Source organism: Camponotus vicinus, unplaced genomic scaffold (genome assembly GCF_025532165.1).
Source record: "Camponotus vicinus isolate PSW18456_S1 unplaced genomic scaffold, iyCamVici1.0 SCAF_12, whole genome shotgun sequence".
NCBI classification, from domain to species: Eukaryota; Metazoa; Arthropoda; class Insecta; order Hymenoptera; family Formicidae; genus Camponotus; species Camponotus vicinus.
This window is the reverse complement of record NW_028141948.1, coordinates 12,508,153-12,532,021: the sequence shown is the minus strand read 5'-3', so window position 1 is coordinate 12,532,021 and position 23,869 is coordinate 12,508,153. Positions and strand designations below refer to the sequence as shown.

At 37.8% G+C, this 23,869-nt stretch overlaps 1 protein-coding gene across 3 annotated transcripts in view; it reads right to left on the bottom strand.

Moving 5' to 3' along the window:
• The window catches only part of Dtn (transmembrane protein 132C dtn), a 113,524-nt gene that overhangs the window by 14,519 nt on the left and 75,136 nt on the right, over positions 1-23,869 (bottom strand). For 2 of the 3 annotated variants that reach the window (XM_083085438.1, XM_083085439.1), the window contains exons 2-5: positions 20,859-22,005; positions 12,431-12,574; positions 7,656-7,923; positions 104-247 (exon numbers count right to left, since the gene is read on the bottom strand). In XM_083085438.1, coding sequence (XP_082941564.1) covers positions 104-247; positions 7,656-7,923; positions 12,431-12,574; positions 20,859-22,005 — 1,703 coding nt within the window. The remainder of the gene's footprint in view (positions 1-103; positions 248-7,655; positions 7,924-12,430; positions 12,575-20,858; positions 22,006-23,869) is intronic. The other variant, XM_083085441.1, reaches the window with a different exon arrangement.

Below are 23,869 nucleotides of genomic sequence, written 5' to 3'. Positions count from 1 at the left end.
ACTATTAACGTTCATATAATACGGCGATTTTTCCCTTCGAAAAGTTTCCCTTCAAATTAAGGAAATCTCGATAAGTGCTGAAGATGAATTAAAAAGCAATTACCTTGAGAACGCTTTCGTCCTCGGAATGACAGGACGACTGCAATGTGACGTCGGCCACTGTGCCGGCTTGACTAACGATGAAAACCTTCATCCCCTGCGACACCTGACGCCCCGTCAGCACCGCCGTATTCATCACCTCCCAGTTCTGAAACAAAACACAAAATATTTTCTCGAGGAAAAGAAAGTCATAGCTCGAATGCTCCAATTTTTAATGCTACGTGATCGAAAAATTTGCGTATATTTCAATATACACATTTCTAGAGCCTTCATATGTGATAGAGCCATTATATACATTATTCATAACTGTTATCTATTCTATTTCATCCCCCTTTCGCCACTTGACATGATAAAAAGCGCGGTAAGAGCGTTATTAAAAAATATGTATTGCCCAAAATATAGAAAAAAATTCATAAAGCATAGAAAAATATATGCACGAAAGGATATTCTTTGAAAGAAATATCGTATATCTCTCTTTCTCAAATTTACAAATTTATGCATAAAACTTATTTTTAATAAATTATTTAAAGACAGATAAAATAAATGGAAGCATATTATATAGAGGATCATTCACAAAATATATAAATTTGAAAAAAACAGTTGATTTCTGTAAATGTTCAATATCCTTTCTTTAATTCCAAATTGATTAGAATTGTCATCTTATTTTATTCAATGAAAAAAATTATATATAAAAGAAATTTAAATATTTTATCAGTTTTTAAAATTTCTTTCGAGATGAAAAGAATACGATTTCTTGACCTCTTGTGAAAACTGGAACTGCAAGAAGTTCATAGACCATAATTCAAAATCCTTCTACGTAGACCGATGAGACTATCCTTTCCAATGATACATGTATTTTCCACGATAAAAGTTTGCCTTTTCATAACAACCGATTTATTTACTAACGTTTTAGCTAAAATATCCTCTCAAAATGTTCAAAAGGATTTCCGTGAATGCGATAACTAATAATATCTACCTAAACGCGTCTGACCGTACACAGCTGTTTTACTACTGCTGAAGACTCGCTCGCAATACACGTTACATACACGTAGAAATTACTTGCTACGTTTGCGTCCGCGTATACACACTTCATACTAGTTCGTCAACGAGAGGACTCTCCCGCAAAGGGAGTTGGTTGACGAGGATCGGTCGGTCGGTCCAGTAAGCCATTTCCAAGTTGGCTCCCGTCCGTGCAGACTCTGCAAGCTAGGGCCTTTGGAAGAGGAACATCAAACGGCTCGGATATTGCAGCGAGGGAATTTAAATCTCTGACGCCGCGCGTGCGATACTTCCCCTTGGTGTCCGATGTATGCGCCAGCCAACTCTATTTACTATATCGTCAACAGTCGGAGAGACCGCGTTCCCTCAACAATGGTAGAAGCGGCGGGCGCGGCTCACCTTCGCGCGCGAGACTCGTGGTTCCTTTTTCCCGTCCTTTCATGAAATATTTTCCCCAGTGGGATCGCTATTCGCACTCGCGAATATTTACGAGGCCGTCCGCGCGAGACGTAACGAGATGTAACAAGATGTAACGCCGTTATCTTGTATTCCATCCTACAAAATGCGACGCGAATTGACTCCTTGAAAGGAATAATCGATTACAATTGTACGCATATTAATCTCTGACTTAGGTTTTGTCGCGATAGAAAAAAAATCTTCGATCCTTTGATACGTAAAAATAGCAATTGTCTACTGAATATCTTTAGTAAAATCCCCTTCAGGTAATTTTTAAAAAAAGATCGTAACCTCCCGACAGTATTTTATTAAAATTTATTGAAATGTCATTTTTCTGCTGTTTGAATTTTTATTCTATGACTTTTTAAATTAATTTCTCTGTTCGAAATTGCGTTTTTTGTATCGTTATTTTGCGCATCAATTTGTTATTATTCACGTTATCACTACGTTAAAAATAACTCTCTAGCCAGCATTGTGACTTCAATTTTATTTGTCTTGTGCAAGTTCTGGATATAACTTTGTCGTGAATAATGAATTTTGATTTCTGCTGACATATTTTTGAAGAAATCCCACAACCAATTTTTAATTGATATTTTTCACATCGTGACACTTGTATTTCTATATTTTTATTTCTTGGCCATTTCTACACATTTTATATTATACTACTGAAGAGAGTCCAAATAAGGATTCTAAAACGTTTTCTTCTGTATTTTTGCGTTTTATTTTGCATTCACGATTTCGTTAATCAATTGTATTATTTCTACGATCTTTCATGTATTAAAATTGTCGTGATATATTTTAATTTTTAATTAATGTTGTATGGATATCTATTGCTCCACGAGCCTTTCTGTGTTTAAAAATTAATGATGATTAAGTCAAATTATAGAATTGACCTCATTGAAGCAATTTGGGATCGTAAGTTACTATATAATTCATAAGTTTATACCACTTACACTTACTTGAAGGGATGGTAGACACGTATAGATAGAGATAGATAGATAGATAGATAGATAGAGAGAGAGAGAGAGAGAGAGAGAGAGGAGGGGTGATAATGCTTGCACTTAAGCCTTGAGCACTTCGAATATGGCCCTGGCTACATTAGTTATAGCTATTAGACTATAATAAAGCAAGAGAGCAAGATAATATTATATGATAGTAATCTGTTATCAGTTGCAAATAAAATATAATTAAGATTTGTCTTATACTTTCGTGTTGACAAATGTGACAAATAAATTCTATAAATCTGTGAATAAATCTTATAAAAGCGCATAATGTACGTACATAAAAGTATTCGCGTTTTTCGCAGACTCAATTATATTCTAAATGCGTTTATATCGTAGATAGCTGATAATATGACTGCGACTTGACTCGCAAAGAGCTTACGATTATAAACTTTATATAAAGCTCAATTGCATTATTCGCATAATAATCTACTCTCAATTTGCCGTCTGCTTCTTTCGGAATCAAGTCGCGGAAATAATAGATCTTATCGTATCAAGATTAATTTCATTCTTTGCATCTGTATTATTAACACATTACCGTCCGGAGACATAAAAATATGTTTTTTCTTGACTGCTCGTAAAATGCCGGAGACATATAAATAGGGTTTTACGCATTGTGCATTAAATGCCGGCGACCTATAAATATGTGTTACAGCATATATATATAATGTGATATAAAGGAAAGTACAGACATTATATCGTAAGTAATTACATCGAAAATGCCTAGTAAACAGAACATAATAAAATAGCAATGTAATTAACACATTCAAAAGAAGTAAGAGGGATTTATGAGTGCCTAAATAAACATCGTTTAGGAACAATGCACTTTTTTAATGCGTATGGCGCCATTCAATGAGAAGGAAATCCCTTTTCTTATTGTTTTCGCTTACTTACGCTAAAGGTGATATTTCTTATCGACTAGACCAGTGCTGTCAATTATTTGCAACTCATTATTTAATTGTAAAATAATTACTTTATAAAAAGTCTTCACTTCAAATTTCATGAAAAAATATTTGATATTTTAAAAGTTATAACCATTTTTGTAAAGTGATGCAACATAGTCGAAAACCTTAAAATATGCCGGCTACACGCAAAAGTTTTCGCGCAAACAGCCCGGACCGTAATGTGTTAAGAGACAATTATTATATATGCTTCCAAAATATTTTGTATGTTCATTCTTGTGGAAAAATCTTTCACATTTTCGTTTTTCACACTCATTCGCATTTCAATAGATTAACTCGAGACTGATAAAATGCAACGCGAGTGTACGCACAAATTTTGATATATAAATTGACACACACATATATATGAGAGTCCAACTTTCATAGAAATTATTTTTAAAATTATTTTTTGATATAAAATGAACTCCTGCACACGTCAAATTATATTTTCCGTGTCCATAGAAGAGGAGCATTATCAGCATGGAATGTAAATATTTTTAATCGAAAGGAACGTGGGACGGGGGAGGGAAAAGAAAAGGAGCAAGGATCTTACGATCCTGCGAGCGTAAAATATGCACAATACACAGTCCATTACGTTAATAAATTTCAGCGGAGTAAACAAACGCGCGCGTGTCGGAGGTCGTTAATTGATAAATTAGATAATTAATTCATTTACATATCCTTTTGAAGACGTTCGCGCGCGCGAACGCACGCTCGCGGAAAGTTGCCGGAAACTGGGTGCGCGCGCGTGTGCTTCTTGATTATCCTTACTCTAATTGCTACTCCTTCCGCGCGCGAGAGACTGCGAGCAAAGTTTTTAATTAAAAGAGAACTCGGCGCGACCTCTTTCCTTCGACGTTCTCGATCTATGTGTTCCGAGTTACCTATCGACATTGCGATACTGGAATTTTATCATCAAACTAACTCATCGACAGCGTTATCGAACTCAACACCGATCTGATAAAAATCTCTGAAAAGTTGTAAATTAATAATCCTATAATATTATATCTACAGGATGCCGTAGAATCCCATTAAATATCTTTATATTCATAATACTTTGGCTAATGAGGACGCTATTTCCTTGGAGAAAATATCGATAAAGATTGCTTATCTCTCTTTGTCGTGAATTTACCAAGTATCTTTAAAAATATCTTTCAATTAAAAAATAATTAAGTACTTTTAAATTAAAATTATATCGAAATATAATCTTAAAGTTGAAAGATAGGATTTAAAAGGAAAAAGTATTTTTACTTTATTAAAAAAATTTGTATGAAGAGATGAGTTTTCTAAGTTGATTATTTTATACGCACATATATATATACTAATTTTCTAGTTATATTATATGATCAATTATTAAATTATGATTAAATGAATCAATGTATTGATGTATTTTTCAATTAATTCTTTTGACGTTGTTTCGCGTCTAATCATCAATGCGACTCCATATAAGCTGACTTTCATACACAGAGCTATGTACTATGCACCTGCTGCATCATGTTACCGGAAATTGCGAGCATGTCACGGATAATGTGAAACCATCCGATTTAATTCGCATTCCTAGGATTATGTCCCTCTTCTGTTGTTGTAGATTGTTTGAAAAGTGCTTTACCAAAACAATGTCTGGCTCTTGTCTGTAAATATATTGCATTCTGTTTTATCATTTTTTTTTTGTAAATAAAACTCAATCGTTAATCTTAATCGAATTTAGCCAAATTCGAAGAAGATCGAACGATACAATTCTTTTTTCTAAATAAAATGTAAAAAATATATATTTTTTAAATTTTTATGCGCAATTTCGTGTTATATCATTCGTTCATTTTTCAAGAGTCTTTCATATATGATCGATTTGACAATTCGATCACATTCATACGCACATTCTGTGCTTTTATTATACGCGGTTATAAAAATATAAAAATTTCGAGCGCTAGAAAAGCTCGCGCAAAAAAAATTTACATTGATATCGAAAAAAATGTAAAGTTGAATTTATGTCTCTCGGCTGAAATTTTCGATGTAGGAAACAAATTATGTAGTTTTATTCAGAAAAATCCTCGTTCAAAAACTGCGCAAAAATAAAATAAATCGAACTAATTCAATCAAGAGGATTAAACTATAATTATATTACAGTCACGTCGAAATAGATCCTCTTTGCGATTCTACAATTTTGATTCGGAAATACTCTCTTCCCTCGAGAATTAATATTTTAAATGTAAATTAATGTGTCCCTCGTGTAAGAACAAAAAATAAAAAAAAATTAAATATAAGAAAAAAATAAAATATAAGAAAAATATAATAAAAAAAATACATCGACGCCACTCGACGTCACGCAAGCAATCGAAAATTTCATTACAATCCGTTGTTACGGCAGCTGCCGTTACAACCATCGTTGCCGTTATCGAAAAAGGAGTATGCAGCATCGGCGATCGATCCCGTGGAATTTTGCCATGGCTAGAAATATTGCCGTTTATGGTGAACGTGCGGGCGCGGAAAAGCCGAGGGGAGGAAGACACCGGAGAAAAAGAGAGAGAGAAAGAGAGAGAGAGCGAGGAGGAAGGGGGAAAAGCATTATCCTTTGTCGGTCCTTTCTGCACCGGGTGTGCTTTTTCCTTTTTCTCATCATCTTCCCTTTTTCCCTCCTTCTCTATTTCTCTCTCTCTCTTCCGATGCTCGCGAGGATCGTAGATTGGCCGACCGAGTGGAAACAGATTCTCGCGCGACGGCGTGATCGATATACGAACGTGTATTGATCGGCCTCCCCGTCGCTCGAGTTTAGCTCTTTTCCGAGGGATTTTCATGAGGACGAGGAGCGTCGCGATGAAAATAACCGTAACCGACGAAAATGGCCAAAATTTGACCAAAATCTTAAAAACCCACAGACTTTATCCTACGATGTTTTTAAGTTCCCGATCTGCCACTGCAATCGTGCAGATTATAACGTCAAAAGTGCAGTTATTTGAATCTTCCCTCTTTATCCTATTGTATATCGAAATAATACAAGAGTTTTTTTCCATCATTTACGTTGGAGAAGATTGACAAAAGATGCGCCAAGATTTTCCTTTTTTCGTCTCTGTTCGATAAATCGATTGGCGCGATGAAAAAATCTATTTTTATCTCTAAACTTTAATCGCAGAAATAATCTTTCAATTTCAATCATCTTCAAGTATGAGATATTCAAATTAAGTGTAAATTTTTGCTGAGAGCAAATCGATCGACAAGTTGGTTTATATTTTTAAATCTACACTGTTATATTCATATTTAGAAAAATAATTGTACACTCCCCCACGTAAGCTATACAATAATATTTTAAATTAGGATTATAAAATTCTACATTTTTTAAATTAAATAAAATTCCATATTTTTTAAATAAAATTCATATTAATGATAAAAACTGGTATTGTCCGGAAAAAAACTGCAAAAACTGGTCTTATCTATTAAAAATATTAAAATAAAAAATTTTTCTATCAATATTCGTCAATTAAGAGAGTGTTATTTAAAATATGTCCAAAATAAAATCCAAAATAATAGATTAGGAATTGACGTAACAAATAAATTAGTTTGTTACAAGATATTGAATGGTGAACGCGAACCAGATCTATATCGGTAAAAATTTTTTATTCTGCTACTATTACACTTTTTTCTCCTATCAATCTAAAAATTAATATAATATAATATAAAATTTTTAATAACATTTATATCTCCCATGCTTTTATTTTAAAAGTGTATTTTACATATTAATTTGAATTAAAAAAAATGTTCTTATTATATTGATCTCGTCTTTTATATTGTAGTGAGTAATATGATTTATTAATTAAAGCAAAAAAATATTTTTGTGCATAAAATTATATAAATAGATTTTATTACATATTAGTTATTTTTATAATTTTTAGTTAGTTTATGCTATTGAATAAAATCTGGGACAGTAAAACTCTGGAATTTATGATTTTTTCCCACTTACTCCAGTTTCTAGCCAACTCTGTGCTAGATACAAGAGAGATACCGGTTCTAAGAATTCTTAAAACCCGCCTACCTGGTCTTCTAAACTTTTAACTTAGATAAAGGTAGATGAAACAGGAGTAATTCTTCCCGAAACAAAACGTGCTCGCGTAACTATTATTTCGTAAAATTAACATTTACTTCACTGAAAGTGTAATGCGTTACTTACCTTAGAGATCGGAAGCACCGCCTGTATATCGTCCTTCTGTATTTCCAGCCGCACCTGCAGCTTTCTCTTCTCGACATGATGATGATGATGGTGCTGCAGCTGATGCATTCGTTGCTGCAACTGATCGACGCCCGTCAACTGCGAGTCCTTCTCCTCCTCGTCCTGGAGCTCATAACGCACGCTCCACACAATTTTACCGCCGTCCCAACTTCCGCCTATTCCTTCCTCGCTGGCCTCCAGCAACATCGTCATTATTTCTTCCGCGGATCTGAAACATGACAATAGATTCTTTGAAGAAACGTCCGGGTAATAAATAAAAAGAAATGAATGTAAAGTTTACTTTTCGAAAGAAAAAAATGAGAGAGAAGAGGATCTCGAACGGAAAAATGTTTCCGTAAAAATTGGATAACCCGATTGTAAAATGGAAGATCAGAAATAACAATATATGTAATAGGAATTTATAATTTTTTAATAATGACAAACTTTCACAAAATATACGGAATGTTACAAAGTGATATCTCTGAATCGTACAAAAAAAATGTTTCGGAGAAAATTTATGGGATTTAAAAAAAAATTGACATATGTAATCTTGGATTTTAACTAAAATCATTTTTAAAGGTCGTGGAAACTTAGTTTTCAAACCCCTCTTTTTAAAAGCAGCCATCGTAATGTTTTTATATAAATTTTATATAAATTTTATGTAAATTTATATATACTTTTTATAAATTTTATATAAATTTTTTATATAAATCGATTTCTTGTAATATTTAGCATAAAAGATAGAACTAAAAATTAAACAATTTACGAGAAATTTTATATAAATTATGAAATATCTCGTAAACTATTTATTTTTCGATGATCTTAGCTCAATACTTTTATACGCAAAATAATAGGATATAATCGGTGTAAAGAAAATACATAGTTGTTTCTTTAAAATTAATTCTGCAAAAAATCGCGTAATAAATAAAAATTAATAGAAAAAAATTACAAGTTAATAAAAATTATATAATATAGGGGAATATATAAATTTTTTACTACTCGAAAAAAAGAACGAGAGAGAGGAGAATTTCTCCATGAAAGAAATTTCCCACGAAAATTCGATGTTTCAAAAGCGAAGATGATGAGAGTAACTATGTGTAATAGGAATCCATAATTTTGTAACATGACAAAGTTTTCGTAAAGTATATACATATGTAGATCTCAGAGATTCCTCCAAAGTTTGAGATGTTGAGGATAATCTAGGGAAGTTGTGTATCACCGGCAAAAGAGATCCGTTTGCAGCGGTTTGTATATATACGGGTTTCCGCCACGGATACGAACAAATGAGTTCGTTCATTCGCTCGTGCTCGCACGAATGTAAATATACTCTTCGCAATTGATGCTATTTCCTACTAAGGGAGTTTGCGAGAACGAGCGGGATAGAATTAAAAGGAACGAAAACTCGCCCGTTGTTATCCGGCTGTTGAATGGTAAATAGAAAATTGTTGCTCTCGCGCGACGAGCTTCCTATTTCCCTCAATACGTATTAAAAGAGAAAGAGATGGGAGAGAGAGAGGAAGAGAGATAAAGAGGTCCAAAATATCTTTGTGGCTTATATGCAATTCTCATTCATATTTTACAACGAGCAGCGGGCAACATAAAATTACCGTGAAATGAGCAATTTCCACGAAAATTAAACCATAATTAAGCATTCATAGCAAATGCAAATTTAATTATACTGATTAAGATCTATAAATTTAATAGACTTATTTAAAAACGCAGGTAAAATAATCAAAATAAAACATTACTTGGTGCGTGATGTTAAATAAATATCTGCATCTGTATCTATGTTAAAAAAATATTTTGAATTTTATGTAAACAATATTTATATAATTGCACACTTGTTAAAATCGCGAAAGTGCGCGTTTCTCATCCGGAAGTTAAACGTCAAGTTCTCAATCGCTCATTACACGAGATTATCGAGATTCTTATCGAAGAACCTTCTTATCGGAGGTACATAACGGACGTTACATCTCCGAGATAATTATTCCGCAGCTTCGAGGTATACTTGCCTAAAGGCAGCAGCATCACACGCGTCGCATTCGCGTCTGATCTCGATGCGAGAGAGCCGTCGTGCCTGCACAGAATCTCGATAAGCGAAATCCCCCTTCGCCCCCACCCCCTCCGGGACGAAGTCACCCCTTCCCAACCCTTATCGCGGCCGTCGATCTACGGTTGCGTGCATGACGGCCGACGTTATCCTCGTATCCTCCCCTCCCCTCCCCCCTTCCTCTCTTCCCCTCCGGATCGACGATCCGGAGCGGCGTAAATCGTCGATTTCGCGGAAGTCGAGTCGAGGCGGAATCAAAGCGGACCATCGGCGGGTTAAGGGTGATAACGAGAGAATATCGCTTCTTCTTCCTCCATCGACTCGGCACAGCAGACGGCGCTCCCCTATCTTTTTCTTCCTTATCGCTCGACGTCTCGTGATACGACGGTATATAAGGCGATCCGTGCGGCCGCTGTCACAATTCGTCTTTAGCGTGACTCGATCATGCGTCGCGACGCGCTACTCTTTTTCACGTTGCTCACTTTACTCAGCACGCTCGACGTTCGGGCGTATCCCACGGAGGGTCAGGAGGATGCATTAACGACGATGCCGATCATTGCCGGTTTAGACGACGTGGATTTGTGTCACTTCAAGATATGCAAAATGCAAAACGAACCTCAGGCCAAGTCTGACAGTTCGGCGTCGTCCAGCGAGGAGAAGAATCAAGTTGACGAACACGCGAGCAAAGACACGCATGAAGATGATGGTGTGATTGTCGAGGCAGAGAAGGAGGAGGATTTTCAGCGTGTGAAACGTGCGTCGAAGAAGAAGGGCGACAAGGATGACAAGGATGACAAGGACGACAGTAGTAGTAGTAGTAGTAGTAGTTCTTCTAGCGATGATGATGACAATGACGATGACAATGATAACGATGATGATAATAATCATAAGAAAAGCTCGAAGCGTAACAGCAAGAAACGAGGAAAAGATGATGACGACGATAATTGTGATGATGACGATGACAATAACGATGACGACGATAACAACGATGACGACGACTCGTCTTCCTCATCGTCTTCCTCATCGTCTTCGGAGGAAGATAAAAAACGAAACAAGAGAGACGTCAAGGACGATACGCAAAGTGTATCATCCTCATCGTCCGAAGAAGTGAAGAAGGAGAGATTTATTCGAGGTGTATCGAACACGCACTTGTCCGAGGAGAAAAATAACCCGACGAATGGACATATCGATGAGATCAAGGTTGGTTCGGAAAGCAAATCGTCATCCAAAGAGGAGGACAAATCGACAACTCCGAAACTGATCAGAGTTCCTTTATACCGCTTTCAGCCGTTAAAAATGCGATTTGTCAGAATGCTCCAGGATACTTCAGACGAGAGTAAATCATCGTCCGAAGAAATCCACACTCCGAAGAATCGATTTACTCGAGCGTTCAAAGATATTTCGGAAGAAAGTAAATCGTCCTCCGCGAAAGAAAGGGGTGAACCAAAGACTCAGCTTGTCCGGTCAATCGAAGATTCCACGAGTAAATTGTCGTCTGAAAAAAGTGATAAAGTCCTTTCCCTTATTCCCCCTCACATCGAGGATGTTAGCACGAGGATTCGAACGCACAGTATCGTAAAGCAAACTGACAAGCCGCACAATCGAGTGACTCGATCCAAGGATGATAAGAAGAAGAAGAGGGACCAGAAGAAGAAGAAGACGAAGCGCCATTGTACGCCCAAGGCGACTACTGTTAAGGCAGATACTCCAGATGAAACGGTGCTACCAGCGAGTCATCTTCCGGTTTGATATATATGTAGCATTAATCTCTAAAGTATATTTTCTTTACGTCACAAGTGTGATATACACAAAGAATTTACGTTATATAAATGTTAATGCAATTTGAATACCTTATTTGTACGTTTAATTGAACGTTCTTCAAATCATAGTAAATATATACTCAAACATAAAGTTTATTTGTTTTTTTATTAACCGTCCAAGTTTAATGAAAGTAAAGATTAAAAGCGAAGATTTAGAATCTTTTATACACGAATAAATCTTATATTAAAATAATTATTTCTGAAAATTGATGAATCAATTCGATATAATAAGTCATAAATATTAATTTTTATTAAATAAGATGTTTTAATATGCTTTGTATTAAAATAAAATATTACAATGAAATATTATGCAGAGGGCGTAAAATTTCGTTAAGTCAGTATGCATATGTTGGTGAGCTTGGAAAGATTTTCGCTGAGATTGTGAACATGAGAACAGTTAATGCGATGAGCAATTTAAATCCCTCGCTTCTCTTCGTTCGTTAAATTGAAAACGCTGCGAATTAAGTTCTGCCACAAAGTGAGACATAAGACGAATTTCTTGGCAAATGTGCGTTGAAAAACGAGAAACCGTTAAATTTTATTTCAATATTGTAATCAATTTTTTTATTTTTATGTTTATATTATTGACAATTATTTAAAGTTAAAATCAACTCTCTCTTTTAGATATTTTTTTAATCTCTTAATTTCAAAAAAGAATACATTTAAATAAATTTTTTATATTACGTTGAATGCTCCAAAAAAGATTAGAAAAATTGATTGAAAAATTAATTTCCCAATAAAGATTTTTTAATTATAATTATAATTTATACGTTGCTAAAGTGAAAATTGCCGTCGATAATTTTTTATAAAATCGACATTCATGAGCGTAAAAATTGATGCATTTAAAAAACATGAGATTTACTTACGTGCTTAATAATACACGCGAAGTTTCTTTGCGCCGAGCTGTAAACGTGGCGGCCGTACATTTCGCGTTTACATCGCTCTGGACGATCCAATCCGGGCTACTGGACGAAGCATCCACGATTTTCACACCAGATTTTACTCTCACTCTGAAACACAAATTCATAATTGTAGTATGAGTTCAATTGCACGTTTTACCGTGATTTGGATGAATAGAAAGAAAGGGATGAGATAGCGAATGAGAAATGTTCATGTGTAAATGTCTTGTAAAAAAGTATAATTAATCCATTTCTTTCCATCAAGATGAATACAGCACTCATACTCTTATTCATTAATTTGAGAAAAAAATTGTCCCAACGACTCGTTAATTAATAATCTGTACGTATAATTGGCTATTACGTAAGAATATAATATCGATCTAGATTTATTCGTTATCGAATCGTATAATATGGATTCTTCAGAGAGCAATTAAAATCATTTCTTGAATATACCATTCGAGATTTACATCAGACGATACATTGAAGCTTGTTATCAAATAATCAATATATCCATTTAATTTCTCGGAAAAATGAATTATAAAATTTCATCAAAAATAGAAACGCGTTTTATACTAATCTCATCATTATCATCGTTTCAAGCATAATAATGTGACGTAAAAATTTGTTCATACCTGTACAATATAATTAACTTGCAATCAATAAACCAGTACATAAGCTTTTAAATATTCTGAAATTATATCCGTTTAAGAACCGATGTAGGAAGTCTCGTGCGTTGCAAGTGATAGATTATCAGGAACAATCGTAAGGGAAAAAAGCAATAAAAAAAAAACAAAAAAAACAGAAAGATGTACGCTCGAGATATTATACAAGTCACGTACAAAGTTTTAAAACTGTTTCTTTTTAACGAAGACTTATACGGGTACTCCACTCGTGCGCTACTTCCATTACTCATATCACGTCATATCGATCGCGACTCGCGCGCGTTTCTTTCATCTACCGTATTATTAGCTACGTCCTCTTGTTATTAAAAATGAATGAACGTATAGTCCTTCACCAACGAGGCCCGTTGTTCCCCCTTTCCCATCCATGTAGTTCTAACAATATCCTCTCAAGTACGTTTGAGCATGTAGTCCTTGAGTTTACCCATATAAAAGTCAAAACAATTAGTCGCACTTTTTGCGGATGTACAAGTCGACAACTAATATTTATACAATTTTCTAGATGCAAACAAAGTGGGTAGAAGCATTTCTCTTTTCGAGTGTACAATAATAAAACAGTTTGTTGCTTCTCATCGCGAAAGGATTGTTTACGAGAAATTTCGTGAAAAAAAGGAAGTCAATAACGCTTGCTTCCCTTCATCAAACACAGAAGGGGATTACACTGATCACTTTGAACCCTGATTTCTTGATCGCAACGTCGCTTATACGTTTGACAAGCTTTATTGATATCACTGATAAAAATAGCGAAAGGGAAAAGAGATCTTTCGACTCGAAAGCAATCCTCGTTTTTATTTATACCGTTACTTACACTTGTACCGCATTAATGCGACACATAAATGGAGAGAAGAAAATAGATGAAGTACGAATAACTCGCGATAAAGTCGACCTTTTTCCTCTATTCTGGAGGGTCTATGTCCCATTATGTCTTTTCTCGATCTTGTCAGTTATCTTTGGCAAAGTTGTACGTATTGGTTTCCTGTTCGCTCGTCGGACCCATTCGAGGACCCTTCACGTATGGCATCTTCATGCTTCGAGCATCGGTTGTCGTCGCAATAACACCACGCTACCACTTGTCAATGTCGCGCGCATTCCAATCGCTCAAGAGCCGAATTATAATCAAAGAGACCTCAATAATACTTTGCATTTTATCGCGTTTTGTGATCCTTCTTCGACCATGTTTCATCAAACATTCGTTTAGGACCTAGTCTTTTGCAGACTGAAGCAGTAAAGTACAGAAAAAAGAGAAAATATTGATAACGTTGAACAAGAAGAGAGTAATTTATTTTGACTACCAGATTAAATTCTAATAAAACCAATAATTATTTTTAGAATAATTATAATATTTGATAGAAGAAAAGCAAGTGTTTATTAATTTTCTAAAAAAGAGATGAAGGCCATATTTTTCTATTTTATGTACCTATTTTAGAAAGATAGACAAGTAAGAAAATATCTTTGAATTCGGAGAAAATTCCAAAGTACACTCAATAAAATCTACTTGGGGACTCACGTTATAGCGGAATATTTCCGTATAAAGAGAAATCATCCTTAAATTGGCCAAAGGAGCAACGATATGATGAAAGGAAAACGTATCTGGGACGCTCGGGCATAATCATAAAACGGTACGTACATGACAGATAGCTGCGCGTGACATTCCTTTCGATCTCGAGATTCTCGCGTAGATTTTTGAAAAATTTACAGCCATGCTACGAGGAGAGTCACGAACGACTACGCACGTATTCCGACGGAAATTTTGCGACATTGGCGTCGTTTGTCTTCGTCGAGAGTATCGCGCGGACGAATAAGATGGTCTCTCGCGCGACTTCGTCGGGAGCGTCACGTTTCCCTCATCATCGGCTCGCTCGCGCGAACCAGAAGCTGCGTTCGACGTCGTCCCCGAACCGCTTGCACACTCACGCTCCAGTTACGTGATCGAGTCGCGCAAGGTCGGTATAATAGGGGGAGAGGAAGGGGGGAAGCGCGGCGGAAGAAACGCGTCTATCTGACGCCGTCGACGCACAGATTATTCATCGTGATGTTGCGCGTTCGTGTTGGCGTTTGCGGCAACACAAATCAGACGTTGTCGTTGCCGCGATAGAGCCAAGCCGATAATCCGACCTCGGTCCCCTTTGGGTCAGATTATCCGAGCTGTAAAACAAGCAATATATCATTATCGTTTAAATGCTTTGCTTTTATTTTCGCACTTTCATTTTTTTGCAAACAGCTCCTTCGATATTGACGTAATGCTTCGGTTTTATCGAGGAACGTAATTATTGTGGCATAATTCTCCCTGACATAATAAGATGAAATTATGCGTATTATCTGGAGTCAGAATTACGTGATTTTAATGCTGAAAAAAATATATACATACGGAATTGAAGGAGAGTGTCGTACATTACGATGCGAGAGCCGCAATAATTTATTCACGTCATTGACGGTTCGATGCGCACGCCCTTAAGCTTTTGTTCGCGACCTGTATCCTTTCGGCCTTGAGGTCATCCTTAATTCAACGAGGATTTTGGAGGATCGCGCGAGTGCGAGTGCGCTATAAGCGGATCTCGCGGCAAGCGGAAAAGTGCACCGAGAGCGGGTAAAAAGAAACTCGGGGCGTATATATTTTCCGAGACAGGATATTGCCTCTTCAAGTCACTCGGGCGTGTTTGCCCCGAGAAGAAGCGGCTGGCTAATTCGTATTTAAGGACGCTCCACCGTCATCGGACGTCGTCCGTAATAATAACTCGATTTGCCTCGAAAACGAAGGTAAGAACGGTGTGTCGGCGAAGCGCCCTTCGCCCTTATCGCCTAGAGAGAGAGAGAGAGAGAGAGAGAGAGAGAGAGAGAGAGAGAGAGCGAGCGAGTACCTTTTTCCCTCCCTGCGCGTCATCGTAATCCCCGCATCATATGCGAGGGATCGCGGGAGGAATTCAAAGCGCGGAAACGACATTTTCCGAGAGACGACGGCATAAAATATTCTCAAGGCGAAATGTCGCTTCGAGGCGAAGTCTGATTTGTCCGGGTCGGCGAGTATCCTAAGCTGGAGGGATTTCCGGCGTCACGTATTTCGGACGGAAGCCGGTCAAGTACAAAGGATCGTCGAGGACAAGTGCTCATTTATCGGCGAAGGAAATACCCTCTCGCTATTATTACGTTATTATTACGTACACACCCTCCGCGCCTTTTATTCCACGCTTTCAGCAAAGTTTCAAGATTAATCGGCCGCGAACTGTCAAGTTATCTAGGATCTTTGCCTCGCTTCAAAATTCCGCCGGCGTCAGATGTTATATAACATGTGGCGGTTTGCACTGCGGCATACTAGGATCAACACATACAGTGTGTTAACTTTATTCTCGGCAATCGTACTACATAGCGGCGAGGATATATGTGTACCGTATATCTAAGAAGAGAGAACTCCAGTTGTTCTCTGCGTCGCGAGCAATTTAAGTGTACAAAAACAAGCGTAATTACCGTCTCTCTGCGCGGCAATTCGCTTTCTCGCTTTCGACAATTCATTTACATATCTCCGATCTTAATCGCGTCGCGAACTTCGGATCCGGAACTTTAATTAAATATTTAAGCCGAGAGTAAATTAAACTCGGGGGAAAAGCGCGCATGACAAAAACCTAAAGAAAAACATCAATGCATTGTGCGACATCGCGAGTCAGATAACAAAGCGCTGCATGAAAATTTATTTAACGAGAGTAATGAAAACAGCATTCAACCCCTTTATACGTACATAATTCTTACACATATTTTTTTATTAAGAATTATAAACGAAATATATTAATGATATTGCTGTTCGTGTTGCGGTCTTTATAAAGTTTCTTATTAAACCTTCGTCATTTATCTCTAAATTCCTCGCGCATCCTTTTTGCAACCCCTTCATTATTTATCCACATTCTTGTGCGATTTAATCAAGTTTGTATTTATATTCAGCTGTTTATTAAGCACAAAATTTGCATGACGTGCCGAGACATTTTCGATTATCGCCTGCCGATGATAAATGATCATCTATGGAGTAAGAAGATGAAAACTAGCGGAGAAAGATAACGCGAAATGGGTGATGGATATCGGTCATCGTTAAACGGCGCTCGGAATGTCGGACGAGCGAGCCAATTACAAGTTCCAGATCAAGTTATTTCCGCGAGCCTATCTCGCATTTACATACAAATCATCCATGTGCGAAGCGACGAGGAATGTTATCCGGAGAAGCGACCTCGAATCTGTACACGTATGCGTGCTCTCTCACGTTGACAAATGACCAAATGTCGCTCCAAATGTAGTTACCCGTTTATTCAATGATCGTCGTCGTTGGCCCTCTCCCCCTCAGTCCCTTCTTCCTTCGTGTTTTCGTGGGCGATCGATATCGGTGACGGCGTATGCATAAAATCACTCGCAAATCGGCAACATCTGTACGTATCACGCGACAAAAACTTTTAGAAATTTTCAGAATTTACGGGGTATCTATATTCGAATCTTGTAAGAAAATTTTCTGAAAATTTCCTGATTCTTCAGATATTTTTGTTCAAAATTCCAGATGAAGAGAATATTTTAAAGAATTTTTTTATGCAATTTTTAAAAATAAATTTTTTTATTGTATGCGTTTTCTAATATTTCTCATTCATACGAAGGAAAAACACAAGTCTCCGAAGTTTCAAGTGCTAGATATATAAACGTACCGAAGAAAAACTAAACAACTTTCGTCAACATTTTTCACTTGCATAACCTTTTCATTTTTTATCGCTAAAAATTACAATAAAAAATATATACTGCCTTTATTCAATATTTTATTAAGACACTGAATATATAAAGAATAGATATATATTTATAGTATGCATTAAAAATAGAATTCACTTGATTGCCGATTATTTACAATATAAGAACAAAATTAATAAATGTAAAAAATTCTCCAAGTTCTAATAAATTTATGAGAATTCTGATTTTTCCAGATTTTTTCCATGTTTTCTCAAAAAGTAGATATCCTGAATTTAAGATCGATTCTTTCTGATTATAAATATCGATCACGTCTCCCCCAATGTTTGATGCGAAATATTGATACATGAAATATAAATATGATTATACGAGTCTATCGTAGTCATGAAAAAGAACCCAGAATACTTTTTCTCATCGGCATAAAAAAAAGTTGTATCCTTAATTTTCACGTCTCGGTAGGTACCTGCAATTGCAAGAAAATGCGCGATAACCGGAAACGATGCAATACCGAGGAGGAGACTCATGGCCGGAACAGTGCGGCTTACGAGAGGCGGGCACGTAGAAAATCTACAGTTTAACGTGGCTAGCTAAGAGCCTTAGATTAAGGTTGCGAGACATAAAAAGCGGCATAAAGCTCGACCCTCGACACGGACAGGGGCTACGATTAGCCCTTAACAAGCTCCTTAACGCGTGAAGAAATTTTCGCTCGCCTTGCCTCGAACCCGTTTTTTTCCCCGGGACTTTTATACGAGGTAGTTCGCGTTTAAAGTATTTACGAGAGATTCGAACGAGCGTAGCCTTTCCAAAATTAAAATTACATTTGTTAAATAAAAAGAATAGTGGAAAAAAAAAGAATATATTATATCGATAATACTTGATTTTTTTTCTTATTAGAACAATATAAAAATTTTTTCAATTGATAGTTGTACTAATAAAATCTAATATCTAATATCATTTATTTTCAGAAAAGTTTTTGGAATTATACGCTATTGATTTCATACAGTATTTTATCGTTATTATTATAAAATATTGTACAAAAGAGAGCGCGTGAAAATTGAAAGATAATAAGCTTTCTTACTTTTGCCATGTAAAATATTTGTAAAAGATATTTGCATAAAAATGTTCCTAGCTAAAATAATTTATGTAATCGAAAACGCGAAAACGAAATTTCACATTTTTTCGAAATGACAAGAACTGCGTTATACGGACTAAAAATAGGGGAAAAAAGATAGAACTTATCTTTATCTACATAATTCTCAGCTTTTATAAAAATGTACGACCGTATCGTTCTAATTTGCGTAAAACTGTAGAATGTCAAGGCTGTGTTCGGCCACGCGTAAATTCCTGCGTATATAAATAAGCTACGCATTTCTGTTTTGAAATCGCTTCTGAATGCAGAAATTGCGAAGATGATCTCGATAACCTGCGACCTCCGTCCGATGAGTCCAACTATCGATACCGTTTATCTTTCGCTTTATCTCATCGTTCAAACGGGTCACACTGGATTTGGATGCAAAATAATAATAAAATTACACGAAAAATACATTTCGAAAATGCATAAATTTTAATTCGATGTTAATGCGTAGCAGCGATAAAAATAGTGAAACAGCTTAACAAAAGACACATTATGAAAATTAATATCCTATAATATAAAGCGCGAAATTGTGCAAAAAAAATATTTGTAAAATATTTGTAAAAAACGTTATTTATATATAAAAGTTTAATTGTCGATTTGATTTTTTAAAAATTTATACAGCGAATATAATCTAATATTAGATCTGTACATTTCGTGTATGATCTCGTCCAAAAAGCGAGTTAAATAATTTATACACCATATTTAGTACCCATGTTGTATGCAGGAACTTTTAAAACTCGTAGTTGCATTTGCGAGTCTATAAATTTTAAACAAACTACACTTCTATTTTGAAAAATTTATATATTTCAATCTGACGATATATTTTAAATTCACCAAAGGATGGAGAAATAAAAAAAATTCATTCAATTAATTGTTCGAAATAAGGAATTAAAATTCTCCTCAAAATTTTATCCTCGAGAGAATGGCTGAAGGAGCTTCTCGCGATATCCGTAACATGCATATCAAACAGCAGTCAGTCTAATTAATACAGTTAATTATGTAAGTTGTACTGCGACTGTACGAAGCCGATGCGGGGAGCCTTTTATTATTCACCGATTTTGCGCGTTTCTTATAGCTCGCTGTAAGTTCGCATCGCATGTATACGTCATTATTCCGCGGAGTATCTAGCTTGGAAAGTGCAAGCGTTCTACGCAGCGTTATCGAACGCGAGAAACATCTCCGACGAGCACAGGCCGCATTCTTAAAGAGCCAACGACACGTTTCTCACGCGGATTGGCTGCTAGTCCACGCTCGAGTGTATCTCTCCCTCTGCTTCGCATTCCGCGTCGCGGAACTTTCAAGTGCTTACTAACAACAGGCGAGCTTGTAACTTTGCCCGCCGGCTTACTTGACAATTCATCCAATTAGGAGATTTCAGCTCCCCCCCGAGGGGACATTTCCGACCCACTTTCTCTCACCGCGTGCACGCGAGAGAGAGAAGGGGGCTTAAAACCTCCTCCCGAAATACATGCGGTTGAAAAAAAGTTGACGCACAAAGTGAATCTCAACATGCGGAAACGACATTGCGGCTCTTGCATATAATTGTCTATTTGCCTGGAAGCGGTTAAAGTGGACATCGTGTTTCTACTCGCTGATTGTAATAATCGCGGATTTGTCTGAAACGAGTCTCTCTATTTTTAATTTGTTTTTAATTGACAAACCATCACAAGTGGTTATGCCTTTCAGCTTCTCTAAAAAGAGAAGATTATATAGAATATTGGTGGAAACGTAAGACTGCATCAACTCAATATTTTTAAAACTCCAACACCCTAAACTCTAAAACTAAGCCGACAGATGTACGCAAACTTTTCTTTGAACACCATGTACATCCTCTTCTCAAACTGACACATGTAAAATTCGCACAGTTACTTACCTGAGGATAACAGCGACGATTAACGGTCGATCCTGCCGGGAATCCGTTACCTTGGCAGGATGCAGGAACGCCGGAACGTGCAGCCTGGATCTCGGATAGAGCGGTCCATGGGGTACCAGAAGCGTAAGCAAGTCATCCGCTTTGAGCTCCTTGTAATCCGCTTTGTTCGGCGCCAGCGGTACCTGACCAAGAGGGGTGACGGGTTGAATCTGCACCCTGGGTCTGCAGAATCCCGAACCGTCGACCGAGCCACCGCCGTCACCGCCGAGACCACCGCCGCCTTCCTCCGTACGCGGTTCCAGGACGGAGTAAGCGACCTGGATCAATCGCGGCAGACTCTTGGCGACCTTGACACGACCAGAAGCATCAGGCGGTGGCAAGGGCGCCCACCAATCGGCCGGTATGGTGATTTGCGCGAGGCATACGCCGTTTTCACCGTCGGGGCTGCAGGCGGCCGTGAGGGTGGAAGATGAAGATGAAGATGATGAAGAAGAAGAAGAAGAGGACGAAGAGGAGGAGGAGAAGGAGGAAGAATAGCCGCGTCCATTGATGCTCCTGCTCGCGGCGTTGCTTCGCGATGGACTGGCCAGACTGGCGTGCAGCACCACGCAGACCCGCTGATGACGCGCCATCAGCAGCTGACGTCTACCGCCGGTCTCGCTGCCGGCGTGGAAGAGCACCCTGAGCACGGGCGAGTCGCGCGGCACGCTGTTGCCCACCAGGTGGGCCGACATGTCCAGGTGACGGGCGCCGAGCTCCTGCGCGTCCAGGATCGTCGCGGCCGTGAGATTGCGCCGCGTTTCCGGTGCCGGTAACGCGTCCAGCGGGTCGGGAACTATGTAACGCGCCGGCACGGTCTGCTTGGTGCTGAAGGGCCCGTACGTGGCCCGCACCGACACCGGCTCGCTCGTCTGGAAGACGGTGAACTTGTCGATCGAGAGGACGGAGCCCGGCGGTGGCGACGGTACCGCGTTCGCCGGACTGTTATTGTTGTTGTTGTTGTTGTTGCTGTTGCTCGACGTGCTCGTCGACAGCGCCGGGACGGAGTCCGATGTGCCGCGGGCCGGATAATATTGTCGCTGCGTATGCTTGAGGAAGAATCCGCCATCCTTGTTCTCGAAGTGAACCTCCACTGACGCCGCCACGTCTGAAAAGGAAAATTGAAACAACGCTCGGTCAGATGGGAGTTTCGACTTTGTGCTTATTTTAGAATTACTTGATTTACAGTTAGCATGTTGATGCATAATCTCGATGTTGACAAGTCAGGCGCGTTTGATATACGTAAAGAATCTTCTTGGTAATTCATAAAACGATGTAATTTTCAATCACATTCATATATATTATAAATATGTATATAATAAAAATATGTAATAATCTTTACTTGCGAAAATATTATTATATAAATATAGTATATGGTATATTTTTTTAATTAAAATATCCAGGGAAGAAGGAAAGAATGAGAGAGAGAGAGAGAGAGAGGGAGAGAAAGAGAGATTTAAAGTCACCTTAATTGTATTAGTTTAAATCCCTGCTCTTTAGCTAAACCAAGCTTAATTTAGTACTCTATATATTATATTTCTCACCATACAACGTATAATATAATACATAGCGGTTCTCTTGATACCAAACAATAAAGACAATTTGAGATCAGTGTTGAATACAATAGATTTGTACCCAATCGGATGAAAGCATCTAAAATGTATGTAAAATATTTTCGAAAAATACATATATCTCCAACTTTTTAAAAAAATACATCTTATAGAAATTTTATCTTTTATTTTAATTTCAAGCATTTGAATCCACAAAGATCAAAATTGTATGCTCGTAATGGGGATTATCGGAAAATGGAAGAGAGACGAATAAAAAATATAATTTAATTAAATGCCCCATGATACACGAGAAACGCTTTAATATCGACAAATATCTTTTCGACGCAATTTTACAAAATATTCCTGGCATTTTACATAATACCTTTCAGACGCGCAAACAATTTCTGAGTATCCATTATCTCGTGCCCTTATTTTCATCGCCCACTAATTTTAATTCCGCGAATGTCTCACATCCCGTATTAGTGTCTGGTCTGCATCACGCCTCGACGACTTGCGACGCGCGCGACTTCCTCGGCGATAAATCATCTTGGCGCGCAACGCCAAGTCGACAATTTTTCCTATCGCGTCGATGGTACACGACGCGACGAAGGATGGAGTCGCCGAGAAAGTTGGCGCGCGCTTACGCGCATCCGAAAGTTGGTCCAGGTGAGCGGACAAGTTGTAAATCGGTGCGACGGGGGGGAGAAGAGAGGAAGAGGAGGAGGGGGAGAGGGAGGTCGGAGGATGGCGGCTGCGCTCCATCCGAACATAAATTTCCGGAGCAAATCCCGGAGTAAGCGCCAGCTGCCCGCACCGACCTCGCGTAAAATGGGGGAAATCCTTGGAAAAGCGAGAAGAGAGAAAGATGGAGAGAATGAGAAAGAAAGAGAGAGAGAGAGAGAGAGAGAGAGAGAGAGAGAGAGAGAGAGAAAGACAGAGAAGCAAAGAGGGAAGCGAGCCCCTCGATTCGACCCTCATCGCTTATCTCCCGCCTCTTGGCACCCCCATGGACCAGCCCTCTCGCTTCTTCCGCGTGCTAACTTAGCCTCTATTTCAGCTTCTGTTTTTCTGATACGATAACAGGCGATTACAGCGAAATGATTTAGTGGGCTCTTCCAACGGAACTTATTGCCGCTACATTGTTCAGCCAGCCGAATACACAGCCAGGTGGATAGAAATAATAATATTACGATGATATTCGAGATGGAAAATGTTATTTGGCAATTTTAATCACTCCGGATGAGCGTGTGTATTTTTTTCAACGCGACGATATTTTTTTTATGAATATTTAAATATTCTTTTTTACATTTTCGTTAAATATTTCAAAACGAGCCCGTGTTCGATGCGATATTTTACAGCTTTGCCGTTTGCCACGTATCAACGTATCGAACCATGAAAATTAAATATTTTTACGATTCGCAG